Source organism: Aquarana catesbeiana, linkage group LG07 (genome assembly GCF_042186555.1).
Source record: "Aquarana catesbeiana isolate 2022-GZ linkage group LG07, ASM4218655v1, whole genome shotgun sequence".
NCBI lineage: Eukaryota > Metazoa > Chordata > Amphibia > Anura > Ranidae > Aquarana > Aquarana catesbeiana.
Window position 1 is genome coordinate 122,692,092 of NC_133330.1, and position 19,780 is coordinate 122,711,871.

The 19,780-nt window shown below is 40.1% G+C and overlaps 1 protein-coding gene across 2 annotated transcripts in view; it reads right to left on the reverse strand.

Moving 5' to 3' along the window:
- Positions 1 to 19,780, reverse strand: part of CACNA1I (calcium voltage-gated channel subunit alpha1 I) — a 3,871,666-nt gene that overhangs the window by 3,259,466 nt on the left and 592,420 nt on the right. For both annotated transcript variants that reach the window (XM_073592660.1, XM_073592661.1), the window contains one exon: positions 12,135 to 12,232. In XM_073592660.1, the coding sequence (XP_073448761.1) occupies positions 12,135 to 12,232 (98 nt within the window). The remainder of the gene's footprint in view (positions 1 to 12,134; positions 12,233 to 19,780) is intronic.

Consider the following 19,780-nt stretch of genomic DNA (forward strand, 5'->3'; position numbering starts at 1 on the left):
ACCGATTAAGTCTTTTTGGGATGTGGAATCTCTGAAGGACTTCGAGGCTGCCTAGCTTTGAGGGTGTTCAATCATTTCATCTGGAAGAATGTTTTTGGTATAGGTTTCATGGGCACAATTAACACCCAAAGACCAAATTTTTCTTCACCTGTTTAACAGGTGCATATCATTCCAATTTTTTACAGCAAGGCCAATTCTTGCTTTCATCAAGAGTACCTCTTATAGGGTTATGGTGGGAAGGCATCACCGACACCCAAAGACCAATTTTTAAACACCCGTTACTTCTATCCAAAGTCAAAGTAACAAAAGAATGTATCCGAAAAATCTCTAATCTTGTTCCTGGTGCACTACATTGTGGCCTCATCATACACATTGGCTCCCCAGCTGTTGCTGAGCAAAATAAAGGCAGCTTGCAGGGAAAATGGCATTTTTTTGGGGGCTTTATAAATGCAATTATTGCTGCAGCAGATTCTAGACAGGGACCCCCCCAGGCACTATATTGGAAGGAATTTTTCATTTTTTTGCTTTCACTTTAAAAATAAAAAAAATCACTGCTCATTTAAAAAAATGACGTTTTTCACAAACTTTTTTTTAATTGATGCATGTCCCCCAAGGCAGGACCCGGACCCCTATAACCATTGTATGCCCAAATACTTGCATATAAGTCTTCAAAATGGCCACTTTTGATTTTTGATGTTTGGGTTCCATTGACTTTAATGGGGTTCATTATTTGGGTCCGAACTTTTGCAGTGTTTGAAAGCTCTGGTGCTAACCAAACAGGGGTCTGATTGGCCCATCCTTAGCCATCAGCTCAGGAGATCGGGTGAGAACAGGGCATACTCACTGCTGGTTGCTGGAGAGCATACTGCTGTGACAGGGAGAGAATTGCCAGACAGAACAGCAGCAACTAGCCGATAAGAAGATGGATGCGGCTGCTTCTTTGCAAGAAGGCAGCAGAGTTCACAAATTAGATGTCTATGCTGTCGGGGGTTTGGGGGGACTCAACTGAAAGCTGGGAGAGGGGGGCGCACAGAACTCTGTACAACACACTCCTGAACCTTGCACTCTGTACAACACACTCCTTAACCTGCATGTAGCATATTCCTGCACCCTACATGTAGCACCAGCATACAAGGGGCACACTGACCACCAGCATACAGGGGGCATACTGACCACTAGCATACAGGGGGCACACTGTCCACCAATATGCAGGGCCAGTGGTTACCAGTATACAGAGGACATAACAAATCAAGTAAAACAACTACCATGCAACTAAAAAAAAATCTCAAATGCAATAAGAGTATCTTGTTAGCTGGTTCCCTTATCTAACGCAAATCAATAAAAAGCAAAAAATGCAGCACTTCATCTAGAATTCTACAAATGGACTAATAAGTGCAATGATAAAAACCTATAGATGAATATCCAGTGCAAATCAACAAATGTATTGCAATATAGTGATGGTATCACCCCCTCTGCAAAAATATTTGAGAAAATGCAGAGCTTCAATGTGCAAATAATGATGAAAATCCCTACATACACTAATAACAGAGATGCAAATCAATCAGTGTATTAGAACCTTGTAGTGATGGTGTCACCCTCTCTGCAAAAGGTAAGAAATATTGCAGAGCTGCAATGTGCAGATAGTGGTGAAACCCCCTATATATAATCATAATAAAATGTAAAATATGTACATCAATTGTACATATTACGATTATATATAGGGGGTTTCACCACTATTTGCACATTGCAGCTCTGCAATATTTCTTACCTTTTGCAGAGGGTGACACCATCACTACTATGTTCTAATACATGTAGGGGGTTTTACCATTATTTTAACATTGCAGCTCTGCAATTTCTCAAATATTTTTGCAGAGGGGGTGACACAATCACTACTATATTGCAATACATTGGCTGATTTGCACCGGATATTATTTTATAGGTTTTACCATTGCATTTATAAGTCCATTTGTAGAACTGTATAAAGGAAGTGTAGGGCTGTGCTGCATTTGTTGGCTTTTTTATTGGTATACAGAGGCCAGGACATACTGCTCACCATTGTACACCATGAAGAAACTTCCATTTGCTGACCACGCCCACAGGTAGCGCAACCCCATCCCTCCCTCCAAGTTTTTTCTCTATCTTATCTTCTTAACATTTGGTAGTCATATAAAAAAAAATCTAAGAAGTATCTTTTTTTTATCTCATTGACGAAATGTGAGAATTACTGTGTATATATTAGGGATGAGCCGAACACCCACCAGTTCGGTTTGCATCCAGAACACGCGAACAGGCGAAAAATTTGTTTGAACACGAACACCTTTAACCACTTGCCGACCGGGCCATAGCCGAAAGACGGCAACAGCGCGGTCGGCTAGTTCTGGGTGGACGTCCATGGACGTCCTCCCAGAATACTGCTCTCGCGCGCCCCCTGGGGCGCGCACCCAAGAACTTCCGTGACCGCCGGGTCCAGAGGACCCGGCGCATCACGGATCACGGTAAACGGCCGCTGATCGCGGCCGTTTACCATGTGATCGCTCCGTCAAATGACGGAGCGATCACATGTCAACAGACCGGCGTCATCTCATGACGCCGGTTCCTCCCTCCCCTCTCTGTACCGATCGGTACAGTGCGAGGGGAGAGGGGGAGGGATCGGATGGCAGCACCGCTGTGGGCTGCATGTGTAGTGCCCACAGCGGTGCTCAGTGACATTTGCAGTCACATCCATCCATCCCTCAATGCTCAGCCAACCCTGCAATACTCTGCATAACACCCTGCAATACTCTGCATAACACTCTGCATAACACCCTGCAATACTCTGCACTATACCCTGCAATACTCTGCACTATACCCTGCAATACTCTGCATAACACCCTGCAATACTCTGCATAACACCCTGCAATACTCTGCATAACACCCTGCAATACTCTGCATAACACCCTGCAATACTCTGCATAATACCCGGCACTACTCTGCATTATACCCGGCACTACTCTGCAATATACCCGGGCACTACTCTGCAATATACGCGGGCACTACTCTGCAATATACGCGGGCACTACTCTGCAATATACGCGGGCACTACTCTGCAATATACCCCGCAATACTCTGCAATATACCCCGCAATACTCTGCAATATACCCTGCAATACTCTGCACTATACCCTGCAATACTCTGCATAACACCCTGCAATACTCTGCATAACACCCTGCAATACTCTGCATAACACCCTGCAATACTCTGTATAACACCCTGCAATACTCTGCACTATACCCTGCAATACTCTGCACTATACCCTGCAATACTCTGCATAACACCCTGCAATACTCTGCATACCACCCTGCAATACTCTGCATAACACCCTGCAATACTCTGCACTATACCCTGCAATACTCTGCATAACACCCTGCAATACTCTGCATAATACCCGGCACTACTCTGCAATATACCCGGCACTACTCTGCAATATACCCGGGCACTACTCTGCAATATACGCGGGCACTACTCTGCAATATACCCGGGCACTACTCTGCAATATACCCGGGCACTACTCTGCAATATACGCGGGCACTACTCTGCAATATACCCGGGCACTACTCTGCAATATACCCGGGCACTACTCTGCAATATACGCGGGCACTACTCTGCAATATACGCGGGCACTACTCTGCAATATACCCCGCAATACTCTGCAATATACCCCGCAATACTCTGCAATATACCCTGCAATACTCTGCAATATACCCCGCAATACTCTGCAATATACCCTGCAATACTCTGCAATATACCCTGCAATACTCTGCAATATACCCCGCAATACTCTGCAATAGCCCGCAATACTCCGCAATTTTTAACCAGTTCCCGCCCACAGTCATATGACGTCCTTGACTTTGAGCGGGTATATCTGAATGATGGGTGCAGCTACAGGCATCATTCAGATATCAGCTTTTTCAGCCATCGATTTCCTACACCATAGGAATGATCATAGCTACTGTTCCACTGCTTGATCATTCTTATGGGAGGCGAGAAGGGACGCCCCCCCCCCTTCCCGCCACCCTCCGGTGCTTCTACCGACTCACCGCTACGATCGAACCCAAGATCGTTTTTTTTTTATTATTATTTCAGGCTTCCCAGCCTAGAGGTGAGATGTGGGGTCTTATTGACCCCATATCTCACTGTAAAGAGGACCTGTCATGCCATATTCCTATTACAAGGATGTTTACATTCCTTGTAATAGAAATAAAAGTGATCAAAAAATTTTTTGGGGGGGAAAAAGTGTCAAACTAAAATAAATAAAGTAAAATAAACAATGAAAAAAAAAAAAAAAATTTAAAGCGCCCATGTCCGTGTGCTCGCATGCAGAAGCGAACACATACGTAAGTCCCGCATACATATGAAAACGGTGTTCAAACCACACATGTGAGGTATCGCTGCGATCGGTAGAGCGAGAGCAATAATTTTGGCCCTAGACCTCCTCTGTAACTCAAAACATGTAACCAGGAAAAAATTTTAAAGCGTCACCTATGGAGATTTTTAAGTAGCGACGTTTGGCACCATTCCACGAGAGTGTGCAATTTTGAAGGGTGACATGTTGGGTATCTATTTACTCGGCGTAACTTCATCTTTCACATTATGCAAAAACATTGGGCTAACTTTACTGTTTTGTTTTTTTTTAAAGCACAAAACTGTTTCTTTCCCCAAAAAAACGCGTTCGAAAAATTGCTGCACAAATACCGTGCGAGATAAAAAGTTGCAACAACTGCCATTGTATTCTCTAGGGTCTTTGCTAAAAAAAATATATATAATGTTTTGGGGTTCTATGTAATTTTCTAGCAAATAAATTATGATTTTTACATGTAGGAGAGAAATGTCAGAATTGGCCTGGGCGCTCCAGAACGCCTGGAGGTGCTCCCCTGCATGTTGGGCCTCTGTATGTGGCCATGCTGTGTAAAAGTCTCACATATGTGGTATCGCCATACTCGGGAGTAATAGCAGAATGTGTTTTGGGGTGTAATTTGTGGTATGCATATGCTGTGTGTGAGAAATAACCTTCTAATATGACAATTTTGTGAAAAAAAAAAAAAGAAAAAAAAAAATCTTGATTTTGCAAAGAATTGTGGGAAAAGATGACAATTTCAAAAAAACTCACCATGCATCTTTCTAAATACCTTGGAATGTCTTCTTTCCAAAAAGGGGTCATTTGAGGGGTATTTGTACTTTTCTGGCATGTTAGGGTCTCAAGAAATGAGATAGGCCGTCAGTAATTCAGGTGTGATCAATTTTCAGATATTGGCACCGTAGCTTTTGGACTCTCTAACATTCACAAAGACCAAATAATATACACCAAGTTGTACTTATTTTTACCAAAGATATGTAGCGGTATAAATTTTGGCCAAAATTTACGAAGAAAAATTACTAATTTGCTAAATTTTATAACAGAAACAAAGAAAAATTCATTTTTTTACCAAATTTTCAGTCTTTTTTCTTTTATAGCGCAAAAAATAAAAAACCCAACGGTGATTAAATACCACCAAAAGAAAGCTCTATTTGTGTGAAAAAAAGGATAAAAATTTCATATGGGTAAAGTGTTGTATGACTGAGTAATTGTCATTCAAATTGTGAGAGCACCGAAAGCTGAAAATTGGTCTGGTTAGGAAGGGGGTTTAAGTGCCCAGTGGTCAAGTGGTTAAAGTCTATGGGACACGAACATGAAAAATCAAAAGTGCTCATTTTAAAGGCTTATATGCAAGTTATTGTCATAAAAAGTGTTTGGGGACCTGGGTCCTGCCCCAGGGGACATGTATCAGTGCAAAAAAAAGTTTTAAAAACTGCTGTTTTTTTGGGACCAGTGATTTTAATAATCCTTAAAGTGAAGCAATAAAAGTGAAATATTCCTTTAAATTTCGTACCTGGGGGTGTCTATAGTATGCCTGTAAAGTGGCGCTTTTTTCCGTGTTTAGAACAGTCTGACAGCAAAATGACATTTCTAAAGGGAAACAAAAGTCATGAAGTAATAGCGGTGTTGGCTTATAGTGAATTGTCTATGGGAGAAATCAAAAGTGCTAATTTTAAGGGTTAATATGCAAGTTATTGTCATAAAAAGTGTTTGGGGACCTGGGTTCTGCCCCAGGGGACATGTATCAGTGCAAAAAAAAGTTTTAAAAACGGCCGTTTTTTTGGGGAGCAGTGATTTTAATAAAGTGAAACAATAAAAGTGTAATATTCCTTTAAATTTCGTACCTGGAGGGTGTCTATAGTATGCGTGTAAAGGGGCACATTTTTTCCGTATTTAGAACAGTCTGACAGCAAAATGACATTTGTAAAGGAAAAAAAGTCATTTAAAACTACCCGCGGCGGTAATGAATTGTCGGTCCGACAATACACGTAAAAGTTCATTGATAAAAAAATGTGTGGGGGTCCCCCTAAATTCCATACCAGGCCCTTCAGGTCTGGTATGGATATTAAGGGGAACCCCGCACCAAAATTTAAAAAAAATGGCGTGGGGTCCCCTCAAAAATCCATACCAGACCCTTATCCGAGCACGCAACCTGGTAGGGTGCAGGAAAAGAGGGGGGGACGAGAGAGCGCCCCCCTCCTGAACCGTACCAGGCCACATGCCCTCAACATGGGGAGGGTGCTTTGGGGTACTTGTCCCCATGTTGATGGGGAGAAGGGCCTCATCCCCACAACCCTTGCCCAGTGGTTGTGGGGGTCTGCGGGCGGGGGGCTTATCTGAATCTGGAAGCCCCCTTTAACAAGGGGAACCTCAGATCCTGCCCCCCCCGTGTGAATTGGTAATGGGGTACAAATGTACCCCTGCCATTTCACAAAAAAGTGTCAAAAAGGTTAAAAAACACAAGAGACAGTTTTTGACAAGTCCTTTATTAATCTCTTCTTCTTTCCGCTTCTTCTTCTATCTTCTTTCTTCTGGTCTTTCTTCGGTGTTCTTCTTCTTCTCCATCTTCTTCTTCTCCATCTTCTTCTTCTCCATCTTCTTCTTCTCCATCTTCTTCTTCCTCCGCTCTTCTCGTCCCACATCTTCCTCCTGCTTCTTTTCTGGCCTTGTCCACACGATCCACCTCAGTGGGAGTCTTCTGCCATGTGATGATTCGTTCTTCTGACACCTCTTATATAACGGAGGGTGGGGGCGCCCCTCCTCTGATGTACAGGGACTTTACGGGGACTTCCCTATGGCTTTCCCCGTGCTGTCAGAGGGGGGCGGAGTCACCCGGTTACGTAAACGGGTGACCCCGTCACCTCTGACAACAAAATAGGGAAGTCCCCCCAAGTCCCCGTGCGCCAGAGGAGGGCGGGGTCACCAGGTGGCTCCGCCCTCCGTTATATAAGAAGTGTCAGAAGAACCGAAGCGTCACACAGTGGAAGACTCGCACTGAGGCGGATTGTGCGGATGGAGTGGAGAAGAAGCAGGAGGAAGATGCGGGATGAGAAGAGCGGAGGAAGAAGAAGATGGAGAATAAGAAGATTTAGACTTTTTTCCTTTACAAATGTCATTTTGCTGTCAGACTGTTCTAAATGTGGGAAACATGTGCCCCTTTACAGGCATACTATAGACACCCCCCCAGGTACAAAATATAAAGGAATATTACACTTTTATTGTTTCACTTTAAGCATTATTAAAATCATTGCTCCCGAAAAAACGGCCGTTTTTAAAACTTTTTTTTGCATTGATAAATGTCCCCTGGGGCAGGACCCGGGTCCCCAAACACTTTTTATGACAATGCCATGCATATAAGCCTTTAAAATTAGCACTTTTGATTTCTCCCATAGACTTTTAAAGGGTGTTCCGCGGCTTTCGAATTTGCCGCGAACACCCCAAATTGTTCGCTGTTCGGCGAACTGGCGAACAACCGATGTTCGAGTCGAACATAAAGCACATCCCTAGTATATATCATACAATCATTCCATAAACACATACCACATACACTGCATATATCATTTGAGGAAAATATGCTTATAAAATAGTTTACCATTTGACAATAAAAAAAAAATGTCCCCGGATTTCATTTTAAAAAGATGGTCACCTTACATTAGGCAGCCTGTCTTAACGCACTGCATTCTAATGCGCAACATAACGTGTGTGTTAAATGCACAGTAATGGACCTTACTGGTGTGAATGGGCTCCTAATCTGCCTTTTCTCTTCCTTCCTATTATAATAACCTGAGTCCTGAAGACTACTGTAGTGCCATCCTGGCAAAATATGGCCATATATATAATTCCCTTAACCAAACAAAAATTACGCTATGGCTATTCCCCTTAATTACCACATCTTCTAGCAATGTGTGTTTAGTAACACCTTACAATACTATAAAAGCTGCAATGATTTGTTGATTTAGTGCTAATCCTGAATTGCTTAGAAACACAAGTGGCTGAAGATTCTGGTGGAGTATGTTTTGATCACTCATAGTAAGATAATAGGTACTTGTGCGCACACCAATATATTAAATATTAAAAAGCCAACAATAAAAAATATAAAATAACTTCAACAATGTCAAAAATAGAAGAAATAGCAGCCACAAATAATAGTGTTCACACACCTAGAGACAATTGCTAAAAAAAAGGGGGGTAAATCTGCGGCGCTAATTATAATATGTAAAACCTCCAAACCATACCAAGAGGTTACATAACCAGATCTCCAGGTATCGATAATGTCTAATGCTTGATCTTCCACTAATTTGTGCAATCAAAGGTCACAGAAAAAGCCAATATTGCATCAAAAAATGAAATAACTAAAACAAAAAACTAAAGAAATCACAAAATGGGAATACTTGGTCGCTGTTTATAAATAACCCATACAAATATACATAAATTGAAGATCCACTGAAATAAATAGTAAAAATTATTTGAAAAAATTATTGAAAAATTAGAACCACAGACTCCACAGTTAAACAGATCTTCAAACCACTACTCAAATAAATGAATCCAAATTAAAACATATCCTTGTAAACTATCCGAAATTATGATAGTTAGTGCAACAATCAAAAAATAGATGAGTGATAGGTGCAAATTCACTGGTGAAACAATAAGTGTAATTTATGCAGGATAAAAAATCACGATCTAATAATATCAAAACTATAAATAGATAAGACTAAAAGTGTCTAATGAAAAGGTAAACCATAAGTAGCAACATATGTGATCTAACAGGGTGTACAAGAATAATCCTGCAGAAAGCAATAAATTTAAATAGAGCAATCTCCAAAGCGTCCCATCCAAAAAGGAAACAAATCAATCAATAAAAGTAGCAAGTAAAAATACTGCAACAAATGTGATCACACAGAGTGTAGATGAATAAATAGTAATTAGAGAAGATAAATAAACAGGGACTTTTCTGAGACTGTTTATTTATCTTCTCTAATTACTATTTATTCATCTACACTCTGTGTGATCACATTTGTTGCAGTATTTTTACTTGCTACTTTTATTGATTGATTTGTTTCCTTTTTGGATGGGACGCTTTGGAGATTGCTCTATTTAAATTTATTGCTTTCTGCAGGATTATTCTTGTACACCCTGTTAGATCACATATGTTGCTACTTATGGTTTACCTTTTCATTAGACACTTTTAGTCTTATCTATTTATAGTTTTGATATTATTAGATCGTGATTTTTTATCCTGCATAAATTACACTTATTGTTTCACCAGTGAATTTGCACCTATCACTCATCTATTTTTTGATTGTTGCACTAACTATCATAATTTCGGATAGTTTACAAGGATATGTTTTAATTTGGATTCATTTATTTGAGTAGTGGTTTGAAGATCTGTTTAACTGTGGAGTCTGTGGTTCTAATTTTTCAATAATTTTTTCAAATAATTTTTACTATTTATTTCAGTGGATCTTCAATTTATGTATATTTGTATGGGTTATTTATAAACAGCGACCAAGTATTCCCATTTTGTGATTTCTTTAGTTTTTTGTTTTAGTTATTTCATTTTTTGATGCAATATTGGCTTTTTCTGTGACCTTTGATTGCACAAATTAGTGGAAGATCAAGCATTAGACATTATCGATACCTGGAGATCTGGTTATGTAACCTCTTGGTATGGTTTGGAGGTTTTACATATTATAATTAGCGCCGCAGATTTACCCCCCTTTTTTTTAGCATTTGATCACTCATAACTGAATAATATTTGCAAATCAACAACCTTTTTTTTAGTTGCCATGGATAGATTCCAAAGGATATAGTATCGGCCCTAAAGTAAGATCATCAGGTCTAATGTTAGGCATCCACTCATGTGGCAACCCAGTATTCTTGGTTTACAAATAATACATAATTTTTACTTTCCAAAGGGAATGTTCCTGTAGCTAAATGGATAAGGTGAGGCTGTATTCATTTCAATTATCCAGTCATGTACAAAAAAATCCTGATGTTCAACTTTCCAAAGCACATACAGTAAATGGTCATTCAAATTGAACTTAGGATCAATATATTCTATTTCTCCTCTTGTACAAAACCAGTAAACTCTACCACTGGATTTTGTAAAACCTAGTGCCACAGTTTTGGTAGTAAAACAACATTTATATTATGTTGATATTGGCTTAGCTCATAGGTTAGTGTGATGGCAAACCTACTACTGATTATATGAGGTAGGATGGTTAAGATCTTTCATGTTATTATCTAGAGTATACTATCATGAGTCTATTTTATTTCTATTTTGTTTATTACAGCATATCTAAAGTCAAGACTTTTTTTTTTACTTCTTGGATAAAATGGGGGATGGAGTTCAAAAGGTTTTTTTTTGGCAATCTGTGTCTTCTTCCCTTTTCCTTCATTTTCTGCCCTATATACTCAATGGAAAGTGAGAAAATATATTTCCAATGTGAGGGAAAATTCCCTCTTAGGGGGTTGTAATGGGAACAAGTGTCCCCATTGAAAGATATTTCCCTCTCTTCCTGCCCTGGTGGCAGCTCAAAATGTTGGATTTAACCTCGCTTTCATTTACAGTTTTATCTTTATTTGTACTTTGAGTAGTCATATTGATAGACTAAATGGGTGAAATCAGGCCAGATTGAACCAAAAGCCCCTCATAAATAAGGGATCAAAATCTAATGTCATGAGATTAGGCTTCCTCCTAGTTTTGTTATTGCACACTTCAACAATGATTCTTCTTGATTGTTAAACTGTTTGAGAGTGTCACATAGGATGTAATCATGTCCTGAGCGAAATGTGCAGGTCTTATTAGAGTTCCATTGAATGTTCTTCATTCTCTAGTGTCTGTAGTACCATGGATGACAGCAGTTTTAATACCTCTATAATGGACTGAATTAAACCTGTAATCATTCAGTTGTGGATATGAAAGCCTCTACAGCACTGTAGCTGGCCTGTTAACTAATATTAATGAAATTTTTTCTAAAGAAACTTACATTAGAAATGGGAAACTTGACATTTCAAGCGCTTGATATCTAGACACTAAAAACATTGTCAGTAGGCTCTGGAATGATTGTATACAATTTTGGTATAACAGTATCTTAGGTAACTGTCCTAAAGGTGAATGGCACAATGACTTAGAAGCAATGTAAACAACCGGCCGAGAGAAACATTAAAATACATAAAAGAATCAAGCACTTACGTGACACAACTGGACGAGGACGCATGGAATGGGCGGGGCTTAGTAACAAAGGTAAGCCGCTGATTGGCCGAAGAAAGACAGGCGATGAGATGAAGAGCTAAAGGCAGAAGTGGCCCTGAGAGAAGAAGTACAGTATGGACAGACAGACAGTACAAAAAATACAGGGAGAGGGGGGTGGAACACATAGTGGATACCCTTAGCTCCAGGTCTGGACAAGCTAGGTTGCTAAACACAACTTGAATGGTGTTAATGTGATTACCAAGTTAACACAGAATGGTAATTTTTAAGTCTAGGAAATGATGACATAGAGCTAAGGGAAGTACCGAAAACAGATAACACTTTCCCCAATTCCACCCGCCTCTTATTGACAACAAAAACAAACAGTTAAGAGATATCCAGGAAGAGTAGACAAAAGCAGCATATGACTTTCCAGCTGTGGCTCTCAGCATGCTCTACAGCTGCAATCTTATAGAGCATGTTGGGATATGTGACTGAAAAAAAATTCAGAGGCAAAGGCTATCCCTACTGCAGAAATCAGATACTTACTAGGTACTCTGTTGATGGCCTTCAGTGGTCTGAGGACACGCACAGTTCGGATTGCAGACAGGTTTATATTCTGCAGATCCAGAGAGTATTCCACCATCCTGCAATTAAAGAGATTAGGAGGAAGTTACATTAAAGATAATGCACAAGTTGTCTCAATTAGGCACAGTAGGTTGTAAAGCAGAAGTAAAAAAAAGATATTAAGCCAGCTACCTTAGTTCAGTTTACATTCTATGCCATTAAAAATACAGTGGGGGAACTTGTGTATCGTGTTTGACCTAGAAATAAGATGTTAAAGTGCTGTTAAACTCAAAAACAAACAAACATTTATTAAATTGCAGCTCAGCAATTCCTAGATGTGGTGTCTGCTTTATTTTTTTAGGCTTTTTTCCTTTAGTTTTATAGAATTATACATTGACATAGTTGCATAGTTAGCCAGGTTGAACAAAAGACACTAGTCCATATTCAACCAATAAAACACACACCGAATTAGAAAACCTCCATATACACAATCCTATAGCCACAGTTGGGCTATAGAAGGCAAAAAACACCCAATAAAGTATCATCCAATTTGCCCCAGTAGGGGAAAACATTAATTCCTGATCCCCAAGAGACAATCGGAATTTCACTGGATCAACTACCCCTGCCGTTATTCCCTCTAAATATTAATATCCAGCTATATTTTGTGCATTTAGGAAAGCGTCCTGCTCTTTTTTAAAACAATCTACTGAACTGGCCAAAACCAGTTTATTTCATTTTTTTTACAGCTCTTAGGCCAGCTGGCAGGAATGGCTCTCCATGCTCCCCCCCCCCCTTGCGCCGGGAGAACACAATAGCTTAGCGGTAGAGATTCCCCCATCAACATTGACTTGTGGTCGTAGGAAAGAAAAATCACACCAACTATGGCCTGCTAAGGCAAATGTTTGTAGCACATGTGCATTCCGTATGTGAAGGTTAAACTACGCCAAGTTTACTATATGGACCACTTTTGTATTTATACATGTCGACTATATCCCCCTTTAATCTCTTAATTACTCAACTCTTTTAACCGCTTGCCAACTGTATGCATAGATAAATGATGGCATGGCGACTCTTCTATGCTGGATCACATACTATTTATGTGATCCAACACTTCCGGGTAGGGGGCGCGTGCACTGACGTGGACCCAACTGTGCTGTGATTAGACACAGCACCCGTCGATCATGTGGAAGACACACAGAACAGAGTTCTGTCCTGTCAGCAGAGAAGTGATGGATTTTCTTTCCCTGCAAAGCAGAAAATAAAATCTATTGCTTCCCTTAGTAAAAGCAGCACACAGTTTTCATCAAAACACTGACTAGGCACACATTTAACCCTTTGATCGCCCTAGCTGTTTAACTTCTTTCCAGCCAGTACAAAAAAAAAAAAACAGAGGACAATTTATTCAAGGGACTTTGGGGAGTGGTGCTCTAAAGTAGTACAACAAATGTATAAAAATACAAATTAAACGATTAAAATAAATGTATTTGATTTGCATAAAAAAGATACAGGGGGGACCTTAAGTATTCAGACCCCCTTAAATGTTTCACTCTGTTATATTGCAGCCATTTGCTAAAATCATTTAAGTTCATTTTTTTTCCTCATTAATGTACACACAGCACCCCATATTGACAGAAAAAAACAGAGTTGTTGACATTTTTGCAGATTTATTAAAAAAGAAAAACTGAAATATCACATGGTCCTAAGTAGTCAGACCCTTTGCTGTGACACTCCTATTTAACTCAGATGCTGTCCATTTCTTCTGATCATCCTTAAGATTGTTCTACACCTTCATTTGAGTCCAGCTGTGTTTGATTATAATGATTGAACTTGATTAGGAAGGCCACACACCTGTATATATAAGACCTTACAGATCACAGTGCATGTCAGAGCAAATGAGAATCATGAGCTCAAAGGAACTGCCTGAAGAGCTCAGAGACAGAATTGTGGCAAGGCACAGATCTGGCCAAGGTTACAAAAAAATTTCTGCTGCACTTAAGGTTCCTGACCTCCATAATCCTTAAATAGAAGACGTTTGGAACAACCAGAACCCTTCCTAGAGCTGGCCATCCTGCCAAACTGAGCTATCGGGGGAGAAGAGCCTTGGTGAGAGAGGTAAAGAAGAACCCAAAGATCACTGTGGCTGAGCTCCAGAGATGCAGTCGGGAGATGGGAGAAAGTTGTAGAAAGTCAACCATCACTGCAGCCCTCCACCAGTCGGGGCTTTATGGCCTGACGGAAGCCTCTCCTCAGTGCAAGACACATGAAAGCCCGCATAGAGTTTACTAAAATACACCTGAAGGACACCAAGATGGTGAGAAATAAGATTCTTTGGTCTGATGAGACCAAGATAGAACTTTTTGGCCTTAATTCTAAGCAGTATGCATGGAGAAAACCAGTCCAATACAGTCCCAACAGTGAAGCATGGTGGTGGCAGCTTCATGCTGTGGGGGTGTTTTTCAGCTGCAAGGACATTATGACTGGTTGCAATTGAGGGAAAGATGAATGGGGCCAAGTACAGGTATATCCTGGACAAAAACCTTCTCCAGAGTGCCCAGGACCCCAGACTGGGCCGAAGGTTTACCTTTCAATAAGACAATGACCCTAAGCACACAGCTAAAATAATGAAGGAGTGGCTTCACAACAACTCAGTGACTGTTCTTGAATGGCCCAGCCAGAGTCCTGACTTAAAGTGGAGGGCCACCCTAAAAAAAAAAATTACATCAAAATGTTCCTAAAAATCTGAAAGGAAAAAAAATGAAAAAACTTACCAGAAATGGCTGTTGCTAGGCAGATCGTCCTAATCTGCCACTTCATACACCGTGGTGATCTTCAGTCTTCTCCTCCTCGCGTTGTCTTCTGGGGAACTGTGTGTGTCCCACAACACAGCGCGCCCCATTCACAAAGCGCTGCACGACTCGTGCATGCACAGTGGGAAACAGGCAGTGAGGCTGCAAGGCTCCACTGCCTGTTTCCCTTAGTTCAAATAGCGGCGCCGGGACCTGAGAGCCGAGGGACAGGTGTTTTTTTTTTTCAGCTGGCCCACCGGCTTTAAACCCAATTGAGCATCTCTGGAGAGACCTAAAAATGGCTGTCCACCAACGTTTACCATCCAACCTGACAGAACTGGAGAGGATCTTCAAGGAGGAATGGCAGAGGATCCTCAAATCCAGGTGTAAAAAAACTTGTTGCTTCTTTCTCAAAAAGACTCATGGCTGTATTAGATCAAAAGGGTGCTTCTACTAAATACTGAGCAAAGGGTCTGAATACTTAGGACCATGTGATATTTCAGTTTTTCTTTTTTAATAAATCTGCAAAAATGTCAACAATTCTGTGTTTTTCATGTTAATATGGGGTGCTGTGTGTACATTGAGGAAAAAAAATTAACTTAAATGATTTTACAAATGGCTGCAATATAACAAAGAGTGAACAATTTAAGGGGGTTTGAATACTTTCAGTCCCCACTGTAAATACATATTCACATTCATAGTGTAAATAGTAAGGTCACCATTTCAACAATGTACATTCAAGATGCCGACATAATGATAAATGGATCAATATTAATTTGCGAATACTGTAATCTCTATGTATTTTGTGAGACAACGCCCACTTCATCAGGAGACAGTCGCAGTTGGTTTGTATGTGCATCTATGAAAAAAACCCTATCACTCTGTAAATAAATTTACAGATTGTTTTCAATAATCAATGGAGAACAAAAGAACAAATTAATTTAATTAAACGGTATATCCAATTTCAGTAAAAAGAGTCCAAAAAAAGTCTGACTGCATATACTCATGTAAAAATAAATTGGATATAGTTCAAACCCAGAGATTAAAAGAAATGGCATCTAGATCTCAAAAGCTGCGGATAACCTCAGCAGGGGTTTTCCACCTGGAGCTGAGGGCAGCTAATGACCTGTAGGCTGGGCAGAGAAGAGGTGAGCAAAACCCCCACTTTGGAACTCCTGGAAATAAACCTAAAGTGTTAGATAGGGACAGGTGATGGGTTAACATACCTGGTGGATGGTAGGGGAAGGGAGAAGCCATAAGTAATCTAAATAGCCAGGTGGTAGCATTAAGTGAGGTGAAGATAGTACAGGAAGGGTATACAAATAATACCAAACAAGAGGAATATAAAATGCGAATCCCAAATTGAAATAACTTATTATATCCACCAAATATGAGTTGGCCATGACTCTGTAAGAGCTGAAAGTTCTAAGGTTGAGTGCAAAACAAGAAAAAATACCTCAGGTAAGAATGAAAAATCCCAAGGACATTGCAGCAAGAAGGGCTGCAGCAAACAGCAAGGAGGGCTGCAGCAAAACAGCCAAATGATCAGACAAGGTCTGTGAGTGGGAGGCCCTCTCTTATACCCAGAAGTCTCCTACCAGAGCCAATAAGTGCCCAGCATCATATGTAGGGAGGAGACACATAGGTTCCTCCAAAATACAACCCAACTTCAATGGCAGCAAGTAGCCGCCAATGACAGATGGGGTTTTCCAGGACCAGGGCAATGCCCAGCCGCCCCAGATGCACAAACCTGGGCCCGGAGGATGGCGCATGCGCATGATGCCCGTAACCAAAATGACGACGATCACATGCATGCACCATGAAAACAAGCGTGCATGCATCCCGTTCATCACCACTAAGAAAAAGGGGCAGTTGCGAGACACGGGGCGCAAGGCACTGTATATCGCTCCGCAGGAGGGGGGGAGAAGTACATGATGCCAAAGCCATTTGCAAATGGACATTGTGCCAATTGCAATGAAGGGAGAACTCTGGTTATCTGCAGCTTTTGAGATCTAGAGGATTACTAGTAAAAAAAAAAAAAAAAAATTCCAGTATATACAGTATCCCATAGTGTGTAGATGCTATAACTTTTGCGCAAACCAATCATTATATGCTTATTGGGATTTTTTTACCAAAAATATGTAGCAGAATACATATTGGCCTAAATTTATGAAGAAATTTGATTTTTTTTATTGGATATGTTTATAGCAGAGTAAAAAAAAAAAAAAATTATATATATATATATATATATATAATATATATATATATATATATATATATATATATATATTGTCGGTCTTTATTTGTTTATAGCAAACTAAATAAAAAAATGCAGTGGTGATCAAACACCACCAAAAGAAAGCTCTGTGGGAAAAAAATTACATAAATTTTATTTGTGTACAGCTTTGCATGACCAGTGAAAGTAATGCCTTATCCCAAAAAATGGCCTGGTCATGAAGGGGGTTAAATCTTCCGGAGGTCAAGTGGTTAAACAAATTAATTTAACCACGCGATGACTGCCAGCCATGAGCGAGCGTGAGCAGGAGACACAGAACAGGGACGAGTGTGTGTAAACACACACTTCCCTGTTCTGTTAGGAGTGACAGAACGTGTGTTCCGATTAGCTAGGAACCACGATCTGTCACTTCCTCTAGTTAGTCCCCTCCCCCTTCAGTTAGAATCACCTCCCAGGGAACACAGTTAACCCCTTCACCGCCCCCTAGTGTTAACCCCTTCACTGCCAGTGACATTTTTACAGTAATCAATGCATTTTTAATCGCACTGATCACTGTTATTAATGCCAGTGGTTCCAAAAATGTGTCAAAATTGTCCGATGTGACTGCCATAATGTCGCAGTCACGATAAAAAAAAAAAAACGCAGATCGTCGCCATTACTAGTAAAAAAATTTAAAAATAAAAATGCTATAAATCCATCCCCTATTTTGTAGACGCTATAACTTTTCCGCAAACCAATCAATAAACGCTTATTGCGATTTTTTTACCAAAAATACGTAGAAGAATACATATTGGCCTAAACTGAGAAAAAATTAGCTTTTTTTAAAAAAAATATGGGGATATTTATTTATTTTTGTGTTTTTTTCAAAATTGTTGCTCTTTTTTTGTTTATAGCGCACAAAATAAAAACCGCAGAGGAGATCAAATGCCACCAAAAGAAAGCTCTATTTGTGGGGAAAAAAAAAGGACACTCTTTTTTTGTTTATAGCGCACAAAATAAAAACCGCAGAGGAGATCAAATACCACCAAAAGAAAGCTCTATTTGTGGGGAAAAAAGGACGTCAATTTTGTTGGGGTACAACATCGCACGACCGCGTAATAGTCAGTTAAAACGATGCAGTGCTGAATAGCAAAAAACACTCTGGTCAGGAAGGGGGTAAATTCTTCCGGGGCTGAAGTAGTTAAAATAAATGAAACAGATCATTTACCAGAAGCTACAGTCTGAGAAGCTTATATCAGAGGTATCCTGATTGTGATAGGGGCAGAACAGGAAAAAAAAAAGAGAAGGGAGAAAATAGCTAGAACATAAAATAACGGGTGAACAAGAAATAAATTTGGTGCTCATCATAAAAAGGGAAGAACTGAAAGACCTATTCGAACAAAAAACCTGATCGGCCTTTAATTTCTTTAATTAAGAATTAAGAAAGAGGGGTGCCAATGGGGCAATAAGACAGGGAAATATCTGGCCAAATTACTTAAAAATAAATTTTCGGTAAATTACATAGAGAAAATACAAACTAGTACTGGAGGAACAGCTTAACAGCAGAAATAGCAAAGAATTTTCAGGAATACTACGGTAAACTATGCGCGATTAACCAAAAGGACTCACCTGAAAAGGTTACAGAGAGGAAAGTATTTCTAGATGAATTAGGATTAAATAAAATCTCGGATGAGAAATTTAAAGCCCTAGAGCACCCTATAACTGAGGAGGAGATTAGGAGAACCTTAAAAGATTCACCGGGAGGGAAAAGCCCGGGCCCTGACGGAGTGACAACACTTTATTACAAGAAATTTAAAGATATTTTAATCCCCAAACTATGCTCCTACATGAATGGAATAGGGACAAAATGGGAGATGAGAAATGAGGCTTTGGAGGCCGCAGTTACCATTATTCCAAAAGACGGGAAAGATGCCTCATTGTGTTCTAGCTACAGACCGATCGCACTATTAAACGCAGACACAAAGTTATTTGCAAACGTTCTGGCAGGCAGAATGAAAACTGTTATGAATGAATTAGTACACACAGACCAAGTAGGCTTTATACCCGGAAGGGAATGCCGGGATAACGGAATTAGACCGCTTTTGTTGGTGCAGAAAATAAAAAAAAGTGGAACCCCAGGACTGCTTCTGTCAATTGACGCCGAAAAAGCGTTTGACAGAGCAGACTGGGGGTTCATGCGGAACACAATTCAGGCAATGGGAATAGGTCCAAGAATGATTGACTGGATACAAAACATATTTGGGGGGGCACACCCTAAAATGCGTTTAAATTCAAGATGGTGCTGCTATAAGCCCAACAAACAGTAACAAAACATATCACAGCGCACACATTCAAGAATGACATTTCCTGCACGGCTAGTTAAAAACACCTGAACATATTCAAAAAATTTGGGGTACTTTGTCGCAGTAAGTGGGCTTAGCACTATATGACCATATAGTGTGACCAAACCCCCGTATTTTTTTTACTATGTTCAGGTGTTTTAACTAGCCTTGCAGGAAATCTCATTCTTGAATGTGTGCACTGTAATATGTTTTGTTACTGTTTGTTGGTCTTATAGCAGCACCATCTTGAATTTAACCACTTACCAACCCGGCCAATTCTGACAC